The sequence below is a fragment of the Carex rostrata genome, chromosome 30 (assembly GCF_964058835.1).
Source record: "Carex rostrata chromosome 30, lpCarRost1.2, whole genome shotgun sequence".
In the NCBI taxonomy this organism is placed as follows: domain Eukaryota; kingdom Viridiplantae; phylum Streptophyta; class Magnoliopsida; order Poales; family Cyperaceae; genus Carex; species Carex rostrata.
In genome coordinates, this window is record NC_135947.1 from 5,788,577 (window position 1) to 5,804,861 (window position 16,285).

Genomic DNA, 16,285 nt, shown 5'->3' on the forward strand with positions numbered 1-16,285 from the left:
AGCGAATCCAGTCGTAGAAAGAGATAGAGAAATAAGTAATAGGGTGTTTAAGAGTAGATATTAGGATTAAGTGATTAGAGTATTTTACGAGATTTTATGAGAATAAATGAGTGTAGATCTAAGAAGGAGGGTCATTTGACTTGTTGTAAGTCCGTTTTTTTATTATTAATGAAATTGTTAGTAGGCATTTAAAGCCACTAACCTTAAAAAAAAATGATATTATGTTCATATGTTGTCATTATTTTAAATAATATGCATATTAGTATTTCTAAAAAATATAATTCTCTAATTTCAATATACACTTAGAACATCATTTAACTTAACATGTAAAATAATTATGTGTTATAGTAAATATAAATTATAAATTACTTTACATCGATAACAAACGAGAAAATAGTATATTCTTCAAGTTTGGTCCCTTGCATTTTCCAAATTTAATATCAATAGATGTTGAACAAGCCTTATTTTAAAAGTAACATCAACACAAATTTGGCATGAGCGATGAGAGAGAGAGAGATTGGGGTGGGGGGGGTGGGGGGGGGGGGGGGGGGGGGGGGGGGGAATGAAGAGAAGAGTTTTGCATGATTTGTCATGCATGTGTTACTTGACTTTTACTTTAAAGTATAATAAAAATTTTACTATTATAATTGCAATTAATTTAGATTTCATTAATTAAGTGCATCTACTCATATTTCAATAATTATCTTTTGTTAATTAATGTCACATTTTATCTTTATGAATGTACATATAACATACACATCTCTTTTTGCGGCCATTTTTATTAATATCCCTAAAAAAAATCAAAATTTTAAAAATGCCCCTGTCTCCCATTTTTTTAAAAAAATGCCCTGACCGCCAGAATTACGGGCGGCCCAAAACACAAGCGGAGCGCCCGTGGCTGGGGCGCTCCATGGTTACTAGCGGGGCGCCCGTGGCTGGGGCGCCCCATGGCCCTTTTTTTTTTTTTTTTAGTATTTTGATTTGAATAATTTTGTGAAAAAAAAGTTTTCTTATTTAGAGTGTATGCCAAAAAATAAAATATTTGATATATTTACGAAGTGATGTCGTAAATTTTTATAACTTTAATTTTTTAATTTTTATTTTTTTGGTGAACTTTGATTTTATTTGTCAGTTGGATATCACAAGTCTAAATATAACACTAATAAGGACTTGGCCTTTATTATGGTTTTTATAATATATGTATAATATACACATATACACATATACTAGTATTTTGATTTAAATAATTTTGTGAAGAAAAAGTTTTCTTGTTTAGAGTGTATGCCAAAAAATAAAACATTTGATATATTTATGAAGTGGTGTCGTAACTCTTTATAACTATGATTTTTTATTTTTTCAGTGAACTTTGATTTTATTTGATAGTTGGATATCACAAGTCTAAATATAACACTAATTAAGATTTTTATAATATATGTATAATATACACATATACACATATACATACACACACACACAAACATACACACACATACACATATACATATACATATATACATATACAAAGCTACATATATACACATACTATTTTAGTAGCTCTAAACTACTATTTTGAATAAAGGCCAAGTCCTTAATTAGTGTTATATTTTGAATAAAGGCCAAGTCCTTTGTATATGTATATGTGTATATTATACATATATTATAAAAATCATAATAAAGGTCAAGTTCTTATTAGTATTATATTTAGACTTGTGATATCCAACTGACAAATAAAATCAAAGTTCACCAAAAAAAAAAAAAAATCAAAGTTATAAAAATTTACGACATCACTTCGTAAATATATCAAATATTTTATTTTTTGGCATACACTCTAAATAAGAAAATTTTTTTTTTCACAAAATTATTCAAATCAAAATACTAAAAAAAAAAAAAAAAAAAAGGGCCATGGGGCGCCCCGCTAGTTACCATGGAGCGCCCCAGCCACGGGCGCTCCGCTTGTGTTTTGGGCCGCCCGTAATTCTGGCGGTCAGGGCATTTTTAAAAAAAAATGGGAGACAGGGGCATTTTTAAAATTTTGATTTTTTTTAGGGATATTAATAAAAATGGCCGCTCTTTTTGTGAAGTTGTCATAATTTTATTTAAATCAAAAGCACAAAAACAACATTTTCATCCATCGGTAACATTTTGATCTATTACATTTTTAGATGAACTTTCTACGTTATTTGATTAAAATGTCAAAAGATATTGAGAATTCAAAGTTTAGATGTAAATTTTTCTAAATAATAAAGTGTGTCATACACTCCATTTTGTCAAAAGATATGATAAAAATTTGAAAGTAAAAAGTTTCTATTAGCACGAGTGGAACGCTCAATTGTATTGAAACCTTACTTACACGGCTACATTTTCTAGCTTAATTATACCAATTAAAAATTGAAACAGAAAGATGAAAGCCACTTCAAACAAGGCTTCACTAAGAAACTTCTAAGTAGAAGCTAACCAAAAAAAACACACACACACACAATTATCCACGACGATTGGCATGAACCAGCTGCCGTCTTGACCTCAGCCTGGCAGAACTGATTTCAATCCAAACTTGTCGAAAAACCTTCACAATCACATCATGATACTCATCTGAATTCAAAACTAGGTAACACGCTAACAGATTCTCAAGATCCTCGGGTCGACTGATACGCTTCAGACGTATCATCCTGACCATCGATTCCTTAAAATCTTTCTCAGGATTGCTCGATTTCTTTGCAACGGCAAACCCTTCCAAATCCTTCTCCTCAACCTTAGCTGCCTTTGCACCGTTGCTTCGTCGTCTCTGAACTATTGGATCAAGACCGTATATGATTGCCGGGCCATAGCGATTTGGAGGCTTGTAGCTGATTTTTGACCTCCTGGTTATGTCGAAATTGTGTTGTGCCAATCGAGCCTGGGGGTGAGGTCTGGCCTTTGGATTTGGGGCAGAGTGTGATTTCGTTTCTAGATTCACATCCGGTATATAATTTTGAGGTTTTGGGGGTTGTTGATTTGATTCTTCTGATGAGCATGAAATGGAGATGCATAATAATGTGGATAATAAACAGGAAAGCAAAGAGAACTGTTTTTCTGGTTTTTGCTCTGGAATTTGATCCGGGCTAATCTGCTTTCTCCTTCGTTCCCACCACATCTTTCCTTTTAGGATTTACTAAATTTGAGAGTTTGTAAATTGGAGCAAAATCTGTTTAAATAAAATGGAGGAGGAGCGGAAGAGAGATAAAGAGATATAGAGATAGCAATTAAGGATTGAATAAAGGGAGCGTGAATCCAAGAAACGAAGAAAGAGAGGCGTGACTAGGGACGATTTCAAAGCTGACTTGCGGTTTGGGATGTGTGCGTGAACTTGTGTGAAGAACTTGAAGAAGCCGAAGTGAATTTGATTATCTATGCCAGATACGAAATTTATTTGTGTGTTGCAAGCCTATGACATGGGAATGAATCAATTAATAACTATAGGTAGTTTAGTAGGTCCCAAGGAAAGACTCGCTTTACAGAGGAGGTTGGTATTTGATCAGATAAGACTTGGACTATGGGAATTCACTCCCCGTGTGACCTCGGAATTCGTATCCTCTGAGATATCTCAAATTTTGCGTGACTTTTTGAAAAATCTCAACCGTTTAATTACTTATACACGAATCTCAAAGCTAAAATAATAGTAGCCCGTGCGCTATCCCCGAATAGACACCGGACACGTCGGTCACGCACAATATGAGATATCTCAGAGGATACGTACTCGTGACCTCGGCCGTTTTGAATTTACTCCCGCCATTTAACTTCCGCGGTACTTTTTCATGGGTCTTGATCTCATGTTACATACAGTCTGTAGCGATCTATGAGAGCTATAATGTTGCGGGTTTGACGAAAGGTCCGGTTTCTTTGCTATCCAGCGTAAATATATTCCTTCATTCCAGACAAAATAATTGACGGATGTTAAACAGTAATTTACTGTATCACTGAAAATACTGTAAATTTATAAACAAAATGGCAGATGAATTTAAATAATCATCATGCATGAACACAAGTAGGCCTGATTCCGTCCGGCACAATCAATATAAAACTTGCTTTTTTTGTAAGTTTTATTTTGGATTTATATTTTTAATTTATTTATACAAATGTTTTTATCTTTTTTTTCCTTGTGTGTGTGGTCTCCGTTTGCGAACTATTACCTTATAAATGGTTATTAATCTCTTTATTTATTATCCTTTTTCTTTTGTTTAATAATAAATTAGATATGCGGATCTTTCAAATCGAGTGGGCTTGCAAAATGAGTGCGTATCCTCTGAGATATCTCAACTTTTGCGTGACCTACGTGTCCGGTGCCTATTCGGGGGTGATGTAGGGGGTCCGTATTTTGTGTGCTTTGAGATTCGTGCAAAACGTCCTTAAACGGTTGGGATTTTCCATAAAATCACGCAAAGTTTGAGATATCTCAGAGGATATGAATTCTTGCAAAATTCGAGCAGCCCCAAAATTGTTAAGGCGCAATGTTATCTAGATTCTCTACATATAGAATAATCATTTCTGTACCCGCGCTACAGTACTTGTACAGTATCCGCGCTACAGTAACTGCATTTAGAGAAATAATGTATTATGGTCCCCACTAATTATATTGTGTCCACTAATTATTATTCTAAAAATATATTATATAGTCTCAACTAATTATTATTCTAAAATTCTAGCAGCTCCTTTTCAAAGCCTCGGCATAATTCCTCGTCAACATTTCTCTAACAAAAATAGTTGATCTCATAAAAATAAATACTTCAGTGCATAGATATAAATACTTTCAATACTTAGATATTGATACTTTCAGTGTCATATGTAAAAAGAGGAGGGATCAAATTACAAGATTATGGCAGTTTAGGTCCCCACAAGCAGTTATGTAAAAATTACAACATTGTTTACTATATAGATATAAATACTTGTGTTCTTTGAACAATATACTTCAAGATTTGACTATTAATATTAAAAAAAAAGTTATAGATCTGGAACGATTGCGGTCCCCACAAGAAATTATGGCAGTTTAGGTGCGGGTACAATGTCAGAAATTTCAAAAAAAGGTGCGGGTACAATTATTTAAAAATAATGAATTTATCATTTACATTGTTTACTATATATATATAGAGAGAGAGATGGGCTATCGTCAATGTTATAAAATGCGGTTTCTATGCGGTATGCGGAAGGCCACCGCATACCGCATATACGGTATGCGGCCGCATATGCGGTTTTCTATGCGGATTTATATATGCGGATTTTAAAATAAGAATTCATATATATTTGGAATACATAGTAATACAAATAGGAATAAGAATTTATGAAGAATACAAACAACATAATACAAACACAAATTGCAAAGCATAATACAACCATAAATGTCACAACTCACAACATAATACAAACAACAAACAACATAGACAATACAAATAAATCTAAATAAAACATAAGTTAGAACACAATTACCCTTCTAAATAAATAAAACATAAGTTATTACCCTTCTTCCTCAAGTGATACATTTAAATGGAGTTCTTCATCATCGTCGTCGTCATCATCATTATTGTCGTCATCATCATCATCATCAGTAATATCATCATCTCCTATGTCATCAATGCCCACCTCGTTGGTATTTCCTGCCAATGGTGTAGAGGATGAAGTTGAACTTGAAGCTAAACCAATTTCTTCGGGCAAATCTAAGGCTGAACCCCCCGTCCAATCCCTCACATATTCATCTTGCTCTTCTTCTCTTGCACACATTGGATCAGATTTTCTCAAGATCTTCCGATCATTTATGCGTGCATTGAATTGAACAAAAACGATATCATTGAGACGTTGCACCTCTAGCTTGCCCCTCTTCTTTGAATGGGTCTGTAGAAGTTAAGGTCCATATAAAAAAAAACAGAAGATTAAGGTGCATATAAAAAAAACAGAAGTTAAAGTGCATGTCAAACCAAGTATATTAGAGGATATATTAGAGGAAAAAAACAGTACCCATTCGAATGTACTCCAGTTCCTTTCGCATCCAGAAGCACTGCATGTCAAACCAAGTATTTTGATAGCTATATTTCTTAAATAAGGTGCTTCTGAACCATGGATAGACCACCAATGAGCTGCCAAAAAAAAATTTATTGCAAATCATTATTTTAACGAAAAAAATCAGAATTCAAAGGTGAAAGATACAAACCTGGATTGAAAGCTTCGTCATTATTTTCTCTCAATCTCTTTGCTGTATCTTTTCCAAACTGTCCCATTGACTCTTGAAAGCTGCGCATTTCAACGGTCATGACAGTATCTTGAATCTTTGCATTCGGATAATACCGCACAATACAATTAGAAATGGCATCCATTATGGAAGGGTCTGTTCTCATCTCTTCAAAATCCCTATAAAAATAATAGGGATTGAGGTAGTACGCTACCTTATGGAGCTCACCATCCAATCTACCCTTCATTCCATCAACAATTGCCTTTACGTACGGCTGAAACACATCTTCATTGTATCTAAAAGCCGCCTTTACCTCCTTTATTGCATCTTTCAAACCTCCAAAAACAAAGCCCATAGGCTGCTTCTCCTCTCCATCAACAATACGAAGAAGAACAACTAATGGCTTAAAAATTTTGATTGCTAATGCCACTGATTTCCAAAAACTATTGGAAACAACAATTTTTGAAATTTTTCTTCCCTTATCAGCAAATTTCTTTCTCTTTTTCTTAGAAGGATTAACCAATGCATTATATTCATCAGAAAGGACCATACGTTTTAATTGTAACTTCTTTTGATAAATGCTTTCTAAGGTAAGAAAGGAAGTAGCAAACCTTGTAGCTCCAGGTCGCACAATATCTCTATTTTCAGTATGACCACGCATCAAAGATAGCACCTGATGATGACTGTAGATAAAATTGGCAACCTCTTTAGTGTCTCTTATCACATCACTTATCTCCTTCTGCTTTGAGATGCTCTCCAACATGAGATCAATGGAATGTGCTGCACATGAGGTCCAATAAATTCGGGGGTATTTTGCCATAAACAATTCAGCAGCTTTCATATTTGCTGCAGCATTATCCGTCACAACTTGAAGCACATTCTCCTCCCCAACTTCCTTTACTCCGCTTTCCACAAATTGGAGTATATATTCAGCCGTGTGAGATTCTGAAGATGCATCAATGGCTTTCAAAAAAACAGTTCCTTTCGAACTATTCACACAAAGGTTCATTAGGCTCCGACTTCTTCGATCAGTCCATGCATCTGTCATTAAGGTGCAGCCATTTTTTCCCCAAGCTTCCTTATGAACCTCCAAACTGGTGTTAGTTTTTGAAACTTGCCTCTTCAATAGTGGTACACGGTACTCATAAGGAGTTGGAGGTTTGTATCCTGATCCATATTGACCAACCGCTTCACAGAAACGAAGAAAATCCGGGTCAGCAAGTGAATTGAATGAAATTCCTCGCTTGTAAGCCCAAAAAGCAAAATAGTCATTGACTTTATCCCGTTGCTCCTTACCATAGGTATCCTTAATGACTTGTTGCTTCCAAACCCCTTTCTCTTTCACCAAATTCACCGGCTTCTTGAGCCGCAACCGCTTCTTGTCCCTCTCTGTCTCCAACTCCTCCGGCTCAGAATCATCGCTATTTATGTTAACATCTGCTACTAACTCTTCTGCTTTCTTTTTTCTATCTTCTGCTTTCTTCTTTAATATCTCCAAATACCCAATAATTTCTTTTTGCACTTCTGCATTGGCTTTAGGGCATTTTCGTATGTTACCTTTGATCCCCGCAAGATGCCACTTAAACCTGGTTATTCCCCCCGTACAAGAAAAATCGCACAATAAACACTTGACTAAATTTGGGTCACTCTTCTCCGTCAACCTCCCATACTTCCACCCAGGATCCATTGAGTTTAACGGCCTATACAAATTCGTTGAAGTAATGGAATCTGAGGTCGACATTGCATGAGAACCAGAACTAGACATGATCCTATTTAAAAAAAAAATTCAGATATTGTGTTTAAATACAGAAGGTGGCTGACAAATCAAATAAGATTTTGTATTTAAATTCAGATATTGTATTTCAATTCAGATATTGTATTTAAACCAGAATCAAGAGTTTATGCATTTTCTCTTGATTTCGTTGAACCAAGGTGGCTGACAAATCAAATACAGATATTCAATTGCTTAATCTCAGTGGTCTGGTCTCCTGTGAAGGCTGTTACCGATTGCTTGAACTTGAACCAAGGTGGAAAAAGAAAGAAAAGCTTTAGAAGTGAAAAACTAAAAAATCAGAAAAAAAAAACACTCACGTTTAGGCTTGAACGTGAATAGGCGGAGCTGCAGAGGATTCAATCAGAGACGGAATAGGCGGAGCCGCGGCGTGCGATCTGTTTTTGCGAGACGGAGGCGGATCAATTTTGAGAGACGGAGGCGCTCGGTGGATCAATTTTGAGAGACGGAGGCGGATCTGGATTCTGAAGAGAGGACACAGGAAGAATGAGAGACGGAGAGAAATCAAATTAGGGATTGCGGATCTTTGTTTTTGCGGATTGCGGATCTAATATGCGGGTAATATGCGGGGTATATCTAATATGCGGATTTTATGCGGCCGTTTATAAATTATGCGGTCAAAATTATGCGGCCGATTATGCGGCCGCATAAGCGGAACCGCATATTGAACCGCATATTAATTTTCTATGCGGTTCGAGACCGCATACGCATATGCGGCCGCATATGCGGCCGCATAGACCGCATTTTGTTACACTGGCTATCGTGCATTGCAATGCATGAACCCTCTTATATATTGCACTATAAATTATGGATTTAAAGTCCAAATGACCGATCCGAACCGTTCATCTTGTTCTTCATATTAATATGTGCTTGGGAACCAAATTTTATATTTTTTGGAATTTTTTTACTATTTATTAAGCAATTTTGAAAGTCGCTGATCTGATGGTCCAGAAAATTTTACTGTTTTTTACTGTTCACAGCAAAACAGCAATTTTCAAAAATGCTTAATAAATAGTAAAAAAATTCAAAAAAATGTAAAATTTGGTCCCCAAGCACATTTCAATATGGATTAAACATCTAACGGTTCGGATCGGTCATTTGAACTTTAAATCCGTGATTATAGTGCAATGCATAAGGGGGTTCATGCATTGCAATGCACCATAGCCCATCTCTCTCTCTCTATATATATAGGAATATGCTAGCATGCTATGCATAGCATAGAGCCCCTCCATGCAATGCCTTGGAGTTTGACTTTTCAAAATCCTAACAGTCGATCCGAACCGTTCATCTTGTTCTCCATATTAATATGTGTTTGGAGATCAAATTTTACATTTTTTGGAATTTTTTTGCTATTTCTTTAGATTTATTGAAAATTGTTGTTTTTTTATGGTCCAGATTTGCTGAAAACAGTTATTTTCAATAAATATAAAGAAATAGTAAAAAAATTCCAAAAAATATAAAATTTGGTCCCCAAACACATATTAATATGGAGAACAAGATGAACGGTTCAGATCGACCGTTAGGATTTTGAAAAGTCGAACTCCAAGGCGTTGCATGGAGGGGCTCTATGCTATGCATAGCATGCTAGCATATTCCTATATATATATATATATATATATATATATATATATATATATATATATATATATAAATACTTGTGTTCTTTGAACTATATACTTCAAGATTTGACTATTAATATTTTAAAATAAAGTTACAGATCTAGAACAGTTGCGGTCCCCACAAGCAATTATGGCAGTTTAGGTGCGGGTACAACATCAGAAATTTCAAAAAAAAAAGTGCGGGACAATTATTTAAAAATAATTAATTTATCATTTACATTGTTTACTATATAGATATAAATACTTGTGTTCTTTGGACTACATACTTCAAGATTTGACTATTAATATTAAAAAAAAGTTACAGATCTGAAGTGCAGTTATGACAGTTTGGTCCCCACAAACAGTTATATATGACAGTTTAGGTGCGGGTACTGTGCAGGTACTGTAGCGCGGGTACTCATATCAGCTTCCCTACATATAAAGCGGACTGTTAAGTTCGCAAAATTCGTGAGCTGAGTTTTAGGTGAAACATGCACATGTAAAAGAAAAAAAAATGAATATAACAAGTCAAAACAAACAAATTTCATTTTAGAGTAAGGCTTGGGTGCTATGGATAGCATAAAGTCATCCGTGCTATGATCTCAAAAACATATCGTATAAACTTCAAACTTCGATTTAAGTAGTTCAATAAATTGGTTATATAATAAAATTGTAGAATACTAATTTTTACTATTTTTGAATTTTTTTTACTATTTTTTATGATTTATGAAATATGGCAAAAAATGGTCTAAAATATTGACAATTTTCTTTTATTTTTAGGCCGTTTTTGGCTATCTTTCATAAATCATAAAAAATAGTAAAAATTAGTATTCTACAAGTTTATTATATAACTAATTTATTGAGCTACTTAAATCGAAGTTTGAAGTTTAACAATAGATTTTTGAGACCGTAGCACAAATGACCTTGTGCTATTCATAGCATCCAAGGCTTACTCTACATTTTATACATGCACTGTCTTATGAAGTTCATGCAAACTAAACATTTAAATATAGTGCCAGCAAGAAAAACTCATTTATTAGTTGTGAGTATATACTTTCTTTAAATCACACAAATCTGATGATATGTATATATAGAGTTAGGCTTGGGTGCTATGGATAGCATAGTGGCCTTTATGCTACGGCTCAATATTTGAGTTTTCAAAATCCAAACGGTCGATCTGAACCGTTCATCTTATTCTCCATATTAATATCTGCTTGGAGACCAAATTTTATAATTTTCTGAATTTTTTTACTATTTATTAAGCCACTTTGAAAATCGCTAATCCAACGGTTTTACTGTTTTGTGCAGCCACCATTGGATCAACAATTTTGTAAAATACTTAATAAATAGTAAAAAAATTCAGAAAAATGTAAAATTTGGTCTCCAAGTAGATATTAATATGGAGAATAAGATGAACGGTTCGGATCGACCGTTTGGATTTTGAAAACTCGAATATTGAGCCGTAGCATAGAGGCCACTATGCTATCCATAGCACCCCAGCCTAACTCTGTATATATATTAACCTTGGAACTATAGATATAGCTTTTTCTGAAAAATAGAAGTAAAAAAAAAAAGCACGTATTATATAATAATACTTTATACAATTTCACTAAAATATTAATAAAACAATATGTTAGAGGAAAATCATTTTTTAATAAATAATTCTGTATCAATTGCTTTTTAATAAAATAATTAATATATCCAATTTATTTTTAAAATAATCGAAAGTACAACTTTTTTATTTACTATATTTGTTATTCTAATAAATAAAAGCCTCCAATATCTTCAGAAATCCTCCATTTCTCCCAAATAGAAAAAAAATCAAAATTATTCTAAAAATAAAGTAACTTGAAATCAACTTAATCGAATTTAATATTTAAGTAAATAAATATTCAGTTTTATCAATAGTTGTTTCTTTAGCTATTTTAATCAACTAATTAAATATATTAGTATTTGTGAATAATGAAGATTATGAACAAAATATATATTTCTCAATACTTTAATTATCTTTTTTTTTATTGTTTCTGAATTATTAGAGAAATATAATTAGCTTGAAATAATATGAAATGCAAAATTTGTATCGACTTTTAAGATAATTTTATACGTATAGAGAAACTTTTGGACATTAATAATGTAAAAAAAAAAAAACAGAAGACTTAAGTAAAGAAATTGTTATGTGGCTGCTAAAGATTCTACATTTCTTTTGTTACTCTACAAAAAATAGGCACCACTATTGTTTAATTATTTTCTTTCGATGATATTGAACAAAGAAAAATGATATTGGAGATGTCCAATAACTATATTGCGCTTTTCAGAATAAGCAAAATATAATTGATTTCCTTTCATGTTGGAAGAGAAATAAATACATTAGCACAATCAATCAAATTTAAATTTAATCAGACAATAAATAACTCTTTGGACAATGATGCAATCCAAAGGGCCTTGGACATGCTCCGTTCGCTTTAATAATACCGTCATAAAACAGGAAATGCTAAGTTTAGATTAGACGGTTCGAATTAAAAAAAAATGAATTATACAGTCCACGTCTAAAATAATGACAGAACCGACTCCTCTTGAGAGAGCCAATTAGGAGAATTTGGTTTTCAAAATGGTTTTTGTTTATGTTATATTCTAAATATATAACATTTCAGACTTTTTAAGTAAATTAGCAAGTGAACTGATTTCATATATTTGCTCAAATAGTAGATACAAAGCTACAAGCTGACCCCGTCAGAAAAAATCCTTTTTGTTAGATTTAAAGAATTGAACTTTTTTGATGTTAACAAGTGGAAGTATGATAAAGATAAAAAATAAAAGCATCTAAAACCCTTTAAAAGAATATTTAATCAACTGGCCGACTGCATACTTTAGAAAAAAAAATTGGTTTAAGTAGGGGTAGATTCAAGATTTTTTTTTTAAAAATAGCGAATTGGGTTTAAATAGTTAATCGGGTTCAAATCTATCAGCTAATTGAATACTACATACTATATAAAAAAATTATGTTCTAATTTATAATTTTTGTTCTTACTTCTAATTTTCAATACTCTAACTCCTAATTCTAACTACCAATTATAATTAAAAAAATATATATTATAATTTTAACTCTAAATTTAACATTAATTACAAATATTTATTTTAGAAAATAATAAATAAAATTTTAAAGAAGACAAAGTCAATCAGAATCTAAGCTGAGTCCACCCCTAGCTACAATATCCACACTATACCCACGGGGACCACCGAAAATTAAATGTAGAAAAATAACTTTGTGTGAGGATCGCAAAAAACTCTATAATTCGAATTTTTTTTCCTAAAGTATCAATTCTTATGCACGGAAGTATTTATATCTATGTACAAAACTATTTACAGCTATGAGGTGAATAATTATTTATTGCGCGGATACTGTAGCGTTAAGATAACAGTACCCCGCACTGTACCTGCGGAGGGACCACCAAAAATTAAATGCATAAATTTTTTTTCTAAGGTTTTAAAACCTACGCAATTTTCACTTTCAAATAAGATCCATGATGATGTACTTTCAGGCTCGTCGTCACTCAAGTATTTATACCTCATTGTACAAGTATTTATACCTATACTTACAAGTATTTTTTACATGTGACACTGAAAGTATTAATATCTAAGTATTGAAAGTATTTATACTTATGCACTGCAGTATTTATACCGATGAAGTCAACTATTTTTGTTAGAGGAAGGTTGACGTGGGGATGATTGAGAAACTCGAAAAGGAATGATCAAAGTATCAATATCTTATTTTTTAAGTGTTAATATTTTATTTTTTAAGTATTTATATCTACGAAGGTATAAATATCTAAGTATTTTTTATATATGACACTGAAAATATTAATATCTAAGTATTGAAAGTATTTATACCTATGCACTGAAGTATTTATTTCTATGAGGTCAAACTATTTTTGTTAGAGAAAGGTTGACGCGAAAATAGTGCGGAAACTGTGAAAAGAGAATCATATAATTAGTGGGGACCATAGAGAAAAAGTACTGTTGGAATTTTAGAATAATAATTAGTGGAGAATATATAATATATTTTTAAAATAATAATTAGTAAAAATCATATAATTAGTGAAGATTATAAAACATCATTCTTCTAAGTACAAATACTGTAGCGCAAATACTGAAATAATTATTCTACATATAATAGAAAAAAGTGTACGATTAAAAAAATATAGATAAGTTCCGAGACTAGGAGTAGTGTGCACACTAGTAACCGAGTAACCAGGCCCAAAAAGGTAACCAGGCCCACTCTATCTATGATGGCCTTCCATTGGTATCACATTTTTTATCAGTTAAAGAAAAACTACTGCTAGCGCTAGGCCGGCCGCAGCAGGATATATATAATTGTTCTTCTACCAGTTACCACTTACCAACTCAACCATGAACCACCCTATTAAGAAAATCGAAATTAAAAGAAAGCACTCTGTTTTTCTTTTTTCTACTGACATTTTTCTTTAAATCTAAGAGATTCTATTTCTATGAACCGAAGAGCGCTACAACAATCAATGTTGCCCCAAGCTACAACAATAGCGGCTCTAATCCAAAGAGTGCATCCAAACAACATTTTAGCAATAACCATATTAATAATAATAAAATAACAATACAAGTAAATATTAATAATATTATATTATTATGAATATTAATATTATTCATAATAATTATCATGTTGATGATAATGATATGAAATTAAGTGTAAGTAGGTAGCAACCAAGATAGGTCCAAGCTTAGAGATCGAGTGCTAAAATTGTCAAATATGAGATCTAATTAAGTGGGGTCGTAGATGATGCGGTCGAAGAAGATTTTGAGGTCAGTGTAGGTATCAAGTGTTACAACGCGAGAACGGTGATCCAAAAGTACTTGCAAAAGAAAGGTATTGACTATTTTGAGGTCTCATGACATGTTGTGAAGCTTCCAACTTCCGTTAGGTTCGCCATCAATCCACCTGTACTGATAATTACGCGATGAGATCGAAGGACTTTTTTCTCTATGGAGATTTGCTTGCCTGATCCAGAGGGGTTTGAAATTAGGAAAATATAGGGTCATCTTTGCAAATTGATGAAAATAATGTACGGTTTAAAGCAGGCCTCAATATAATAGTGCAACAAGTACAGGAAATTGTCAAATTCTGGTGGGACCGCGGATTTAAAAGAACTGAGCCCCTCTTCCTTAAAGCAGGCCGTGATACAAACGAACACTCATTTTCTCATATTTCCATAATTAATCTCATGCATTATGTACCCGTGGGTTCCCACTTTTTCAAAAGTGAAATCCTATTACTATTCCCGTTCCTATTCCGTAATCCCGTGACATCCGAACACGCCAGTGCAACAAATACAGGAAATTGTCAAATTCAGGTGGGACCGCGGATTTAGAAGAACTGAGCCCCGGGAGCATTTTTATATAAAGAAAATATCATGAAATAATATAGAAAAAGGGTATATTTAACTTTCAATGCATAGAAAGATCGGTAATATTTTTTTCGGTCCAAAGTTTAAACCAGAAAAAAAATCTACCAATCTAAAGGTTTTTTTTTTCTTTTTTAATAAACTTGTCTGAAATCCTACGTGACAACAACAGCAAGAAATTTGAAACTATTTTTTGAAGGCCGAAGTTTATCCGAAACTAGAGGATCCCAGACACCATTGGATCAGTAGAATTTTTATCGGTCCAAAGTTTGATCCGAAAAAATTCTACTAGTCATTTGAAAAACAAAGGTACTCTTTAGTTTTTTTATATTATTTTACAATATTTTCAATAAAAAGAAAATTATCAAGTCTCCTATAATTCAAAAGAATTTTCTAAATTTTATACGTAATTAGGAGATGGGTTAACATACATTGCGAATTAAAGTTCTTATTTTAATTCACGTTAATATTTTTTATTTCAAAATTGAAACAATCGATTTGATTGTTCAATATGATCTTATATTAAATTATCATTTGAAATCAAATTATATATATATTTTTTAAAAAGTTACTATTTTTTTAAATAAGTACAAAATTTTAAAATAAGAACACAAATTAAAACATGGGCTACATTAGCTCATATCAAAACAGGGATTTTACTAACTTAAAAGTTATTACTGATACAATTTTATAGTTTATCTTTATATTAATAAAACATTAGTTTAATCTAAAACAACAAATATTATTTTTTATCAAATTTTTAACTTCCGTTGAAGTAATCTTTTTATTACGCTCCTGGTAAGAGCCAACGTACGTGTCATATATCATTATTACTATTTGAACAACTTTGATAGCTTCTTCTTTATTTTGCTTTTATGCGTCGATGACACACAGATTGTATGAAGGAGATCAACACACTCATGAAAAAAAAATAGCAAAGAAGATTGAATTATGATCCAGTACTATTCGAGATTGAGCGGTGGGTATATTGAGCTTGTCGCAAGAAAAAAGTACACCAAGAACATGCTGGAGAAATTTGAAATGCTAATTTGAAGTTGAGGATCACGAAAATTGGGATCCAACTTAAGCTCAAAAGGATCAAGCAACTGAATACATGCTATATTTATACATAAGAATCAATGGTGATTGCCAAAGAGAATATTAAGGATTTGTTGTTTTTTTAACTGCATGTACTAATGATGTGGTCCAATAGTTTTCGGGTAAATTTGTAGTTAAGATGAGGTACAACTTCTGAAAAACACTAAAAACA

At 32.6% G+C, this 16,285-nt stretch overlaps 1 protein-coding gene across 1 annotated transcript; it reads right to left on the minus strand.

The window, feature by feature from the left end:
* Nucleotides 1–5,484: 5,484 nt before the first annotated feature.
* Nucleotides 5,485–7,970, minus strand: LOC144546766 (uncharacterized). The gene is made up of 3 exons (XM_078295316.1): nt 7,490–7,970; nt 5,983–6,101; nt 5,485–5,859 (listed from the first exon to the last, which is right to left on the minus strand). The coding sequence occupies exons 1-3, from the start codon at nt 7,956–7,958 to the stop codon at nt 5,485–5,487; spliced, it is 963 nt and encodes a 320-aa protein (XP_078151442.1). The 5' UTR covers nt 7,959–7,970.
* Between the last annotated feature and the right edge of the window lie 8,315 nt (nt 7,971–16,285).

Excerpts from the sequence above, each read along its gene's own strand:
- LOC144546766 (XM_078295316.1), bottom strand. The coding sequence starts at position 7,958 with ATGTCTAGTTCTGGTTCTCATGCAATGTCGACCTCAGATTCCATTACT. Across the intron at positions 6,102-7,489 it reads AGTCATTAAGGATACCTATG|CTCATTGGTGGTCTATCCAT; the intron begins GTAAGGAGCAAC and ends TTTTTTTGGCAG. Across the intron at positions 5,860-5,982 it reads ACTGGAGTACATTCGAATGG|ACCCATTCAAAGAAGAGGGG; the intron begins GTACTGTTTTTT and ends TAACTTCTACAG.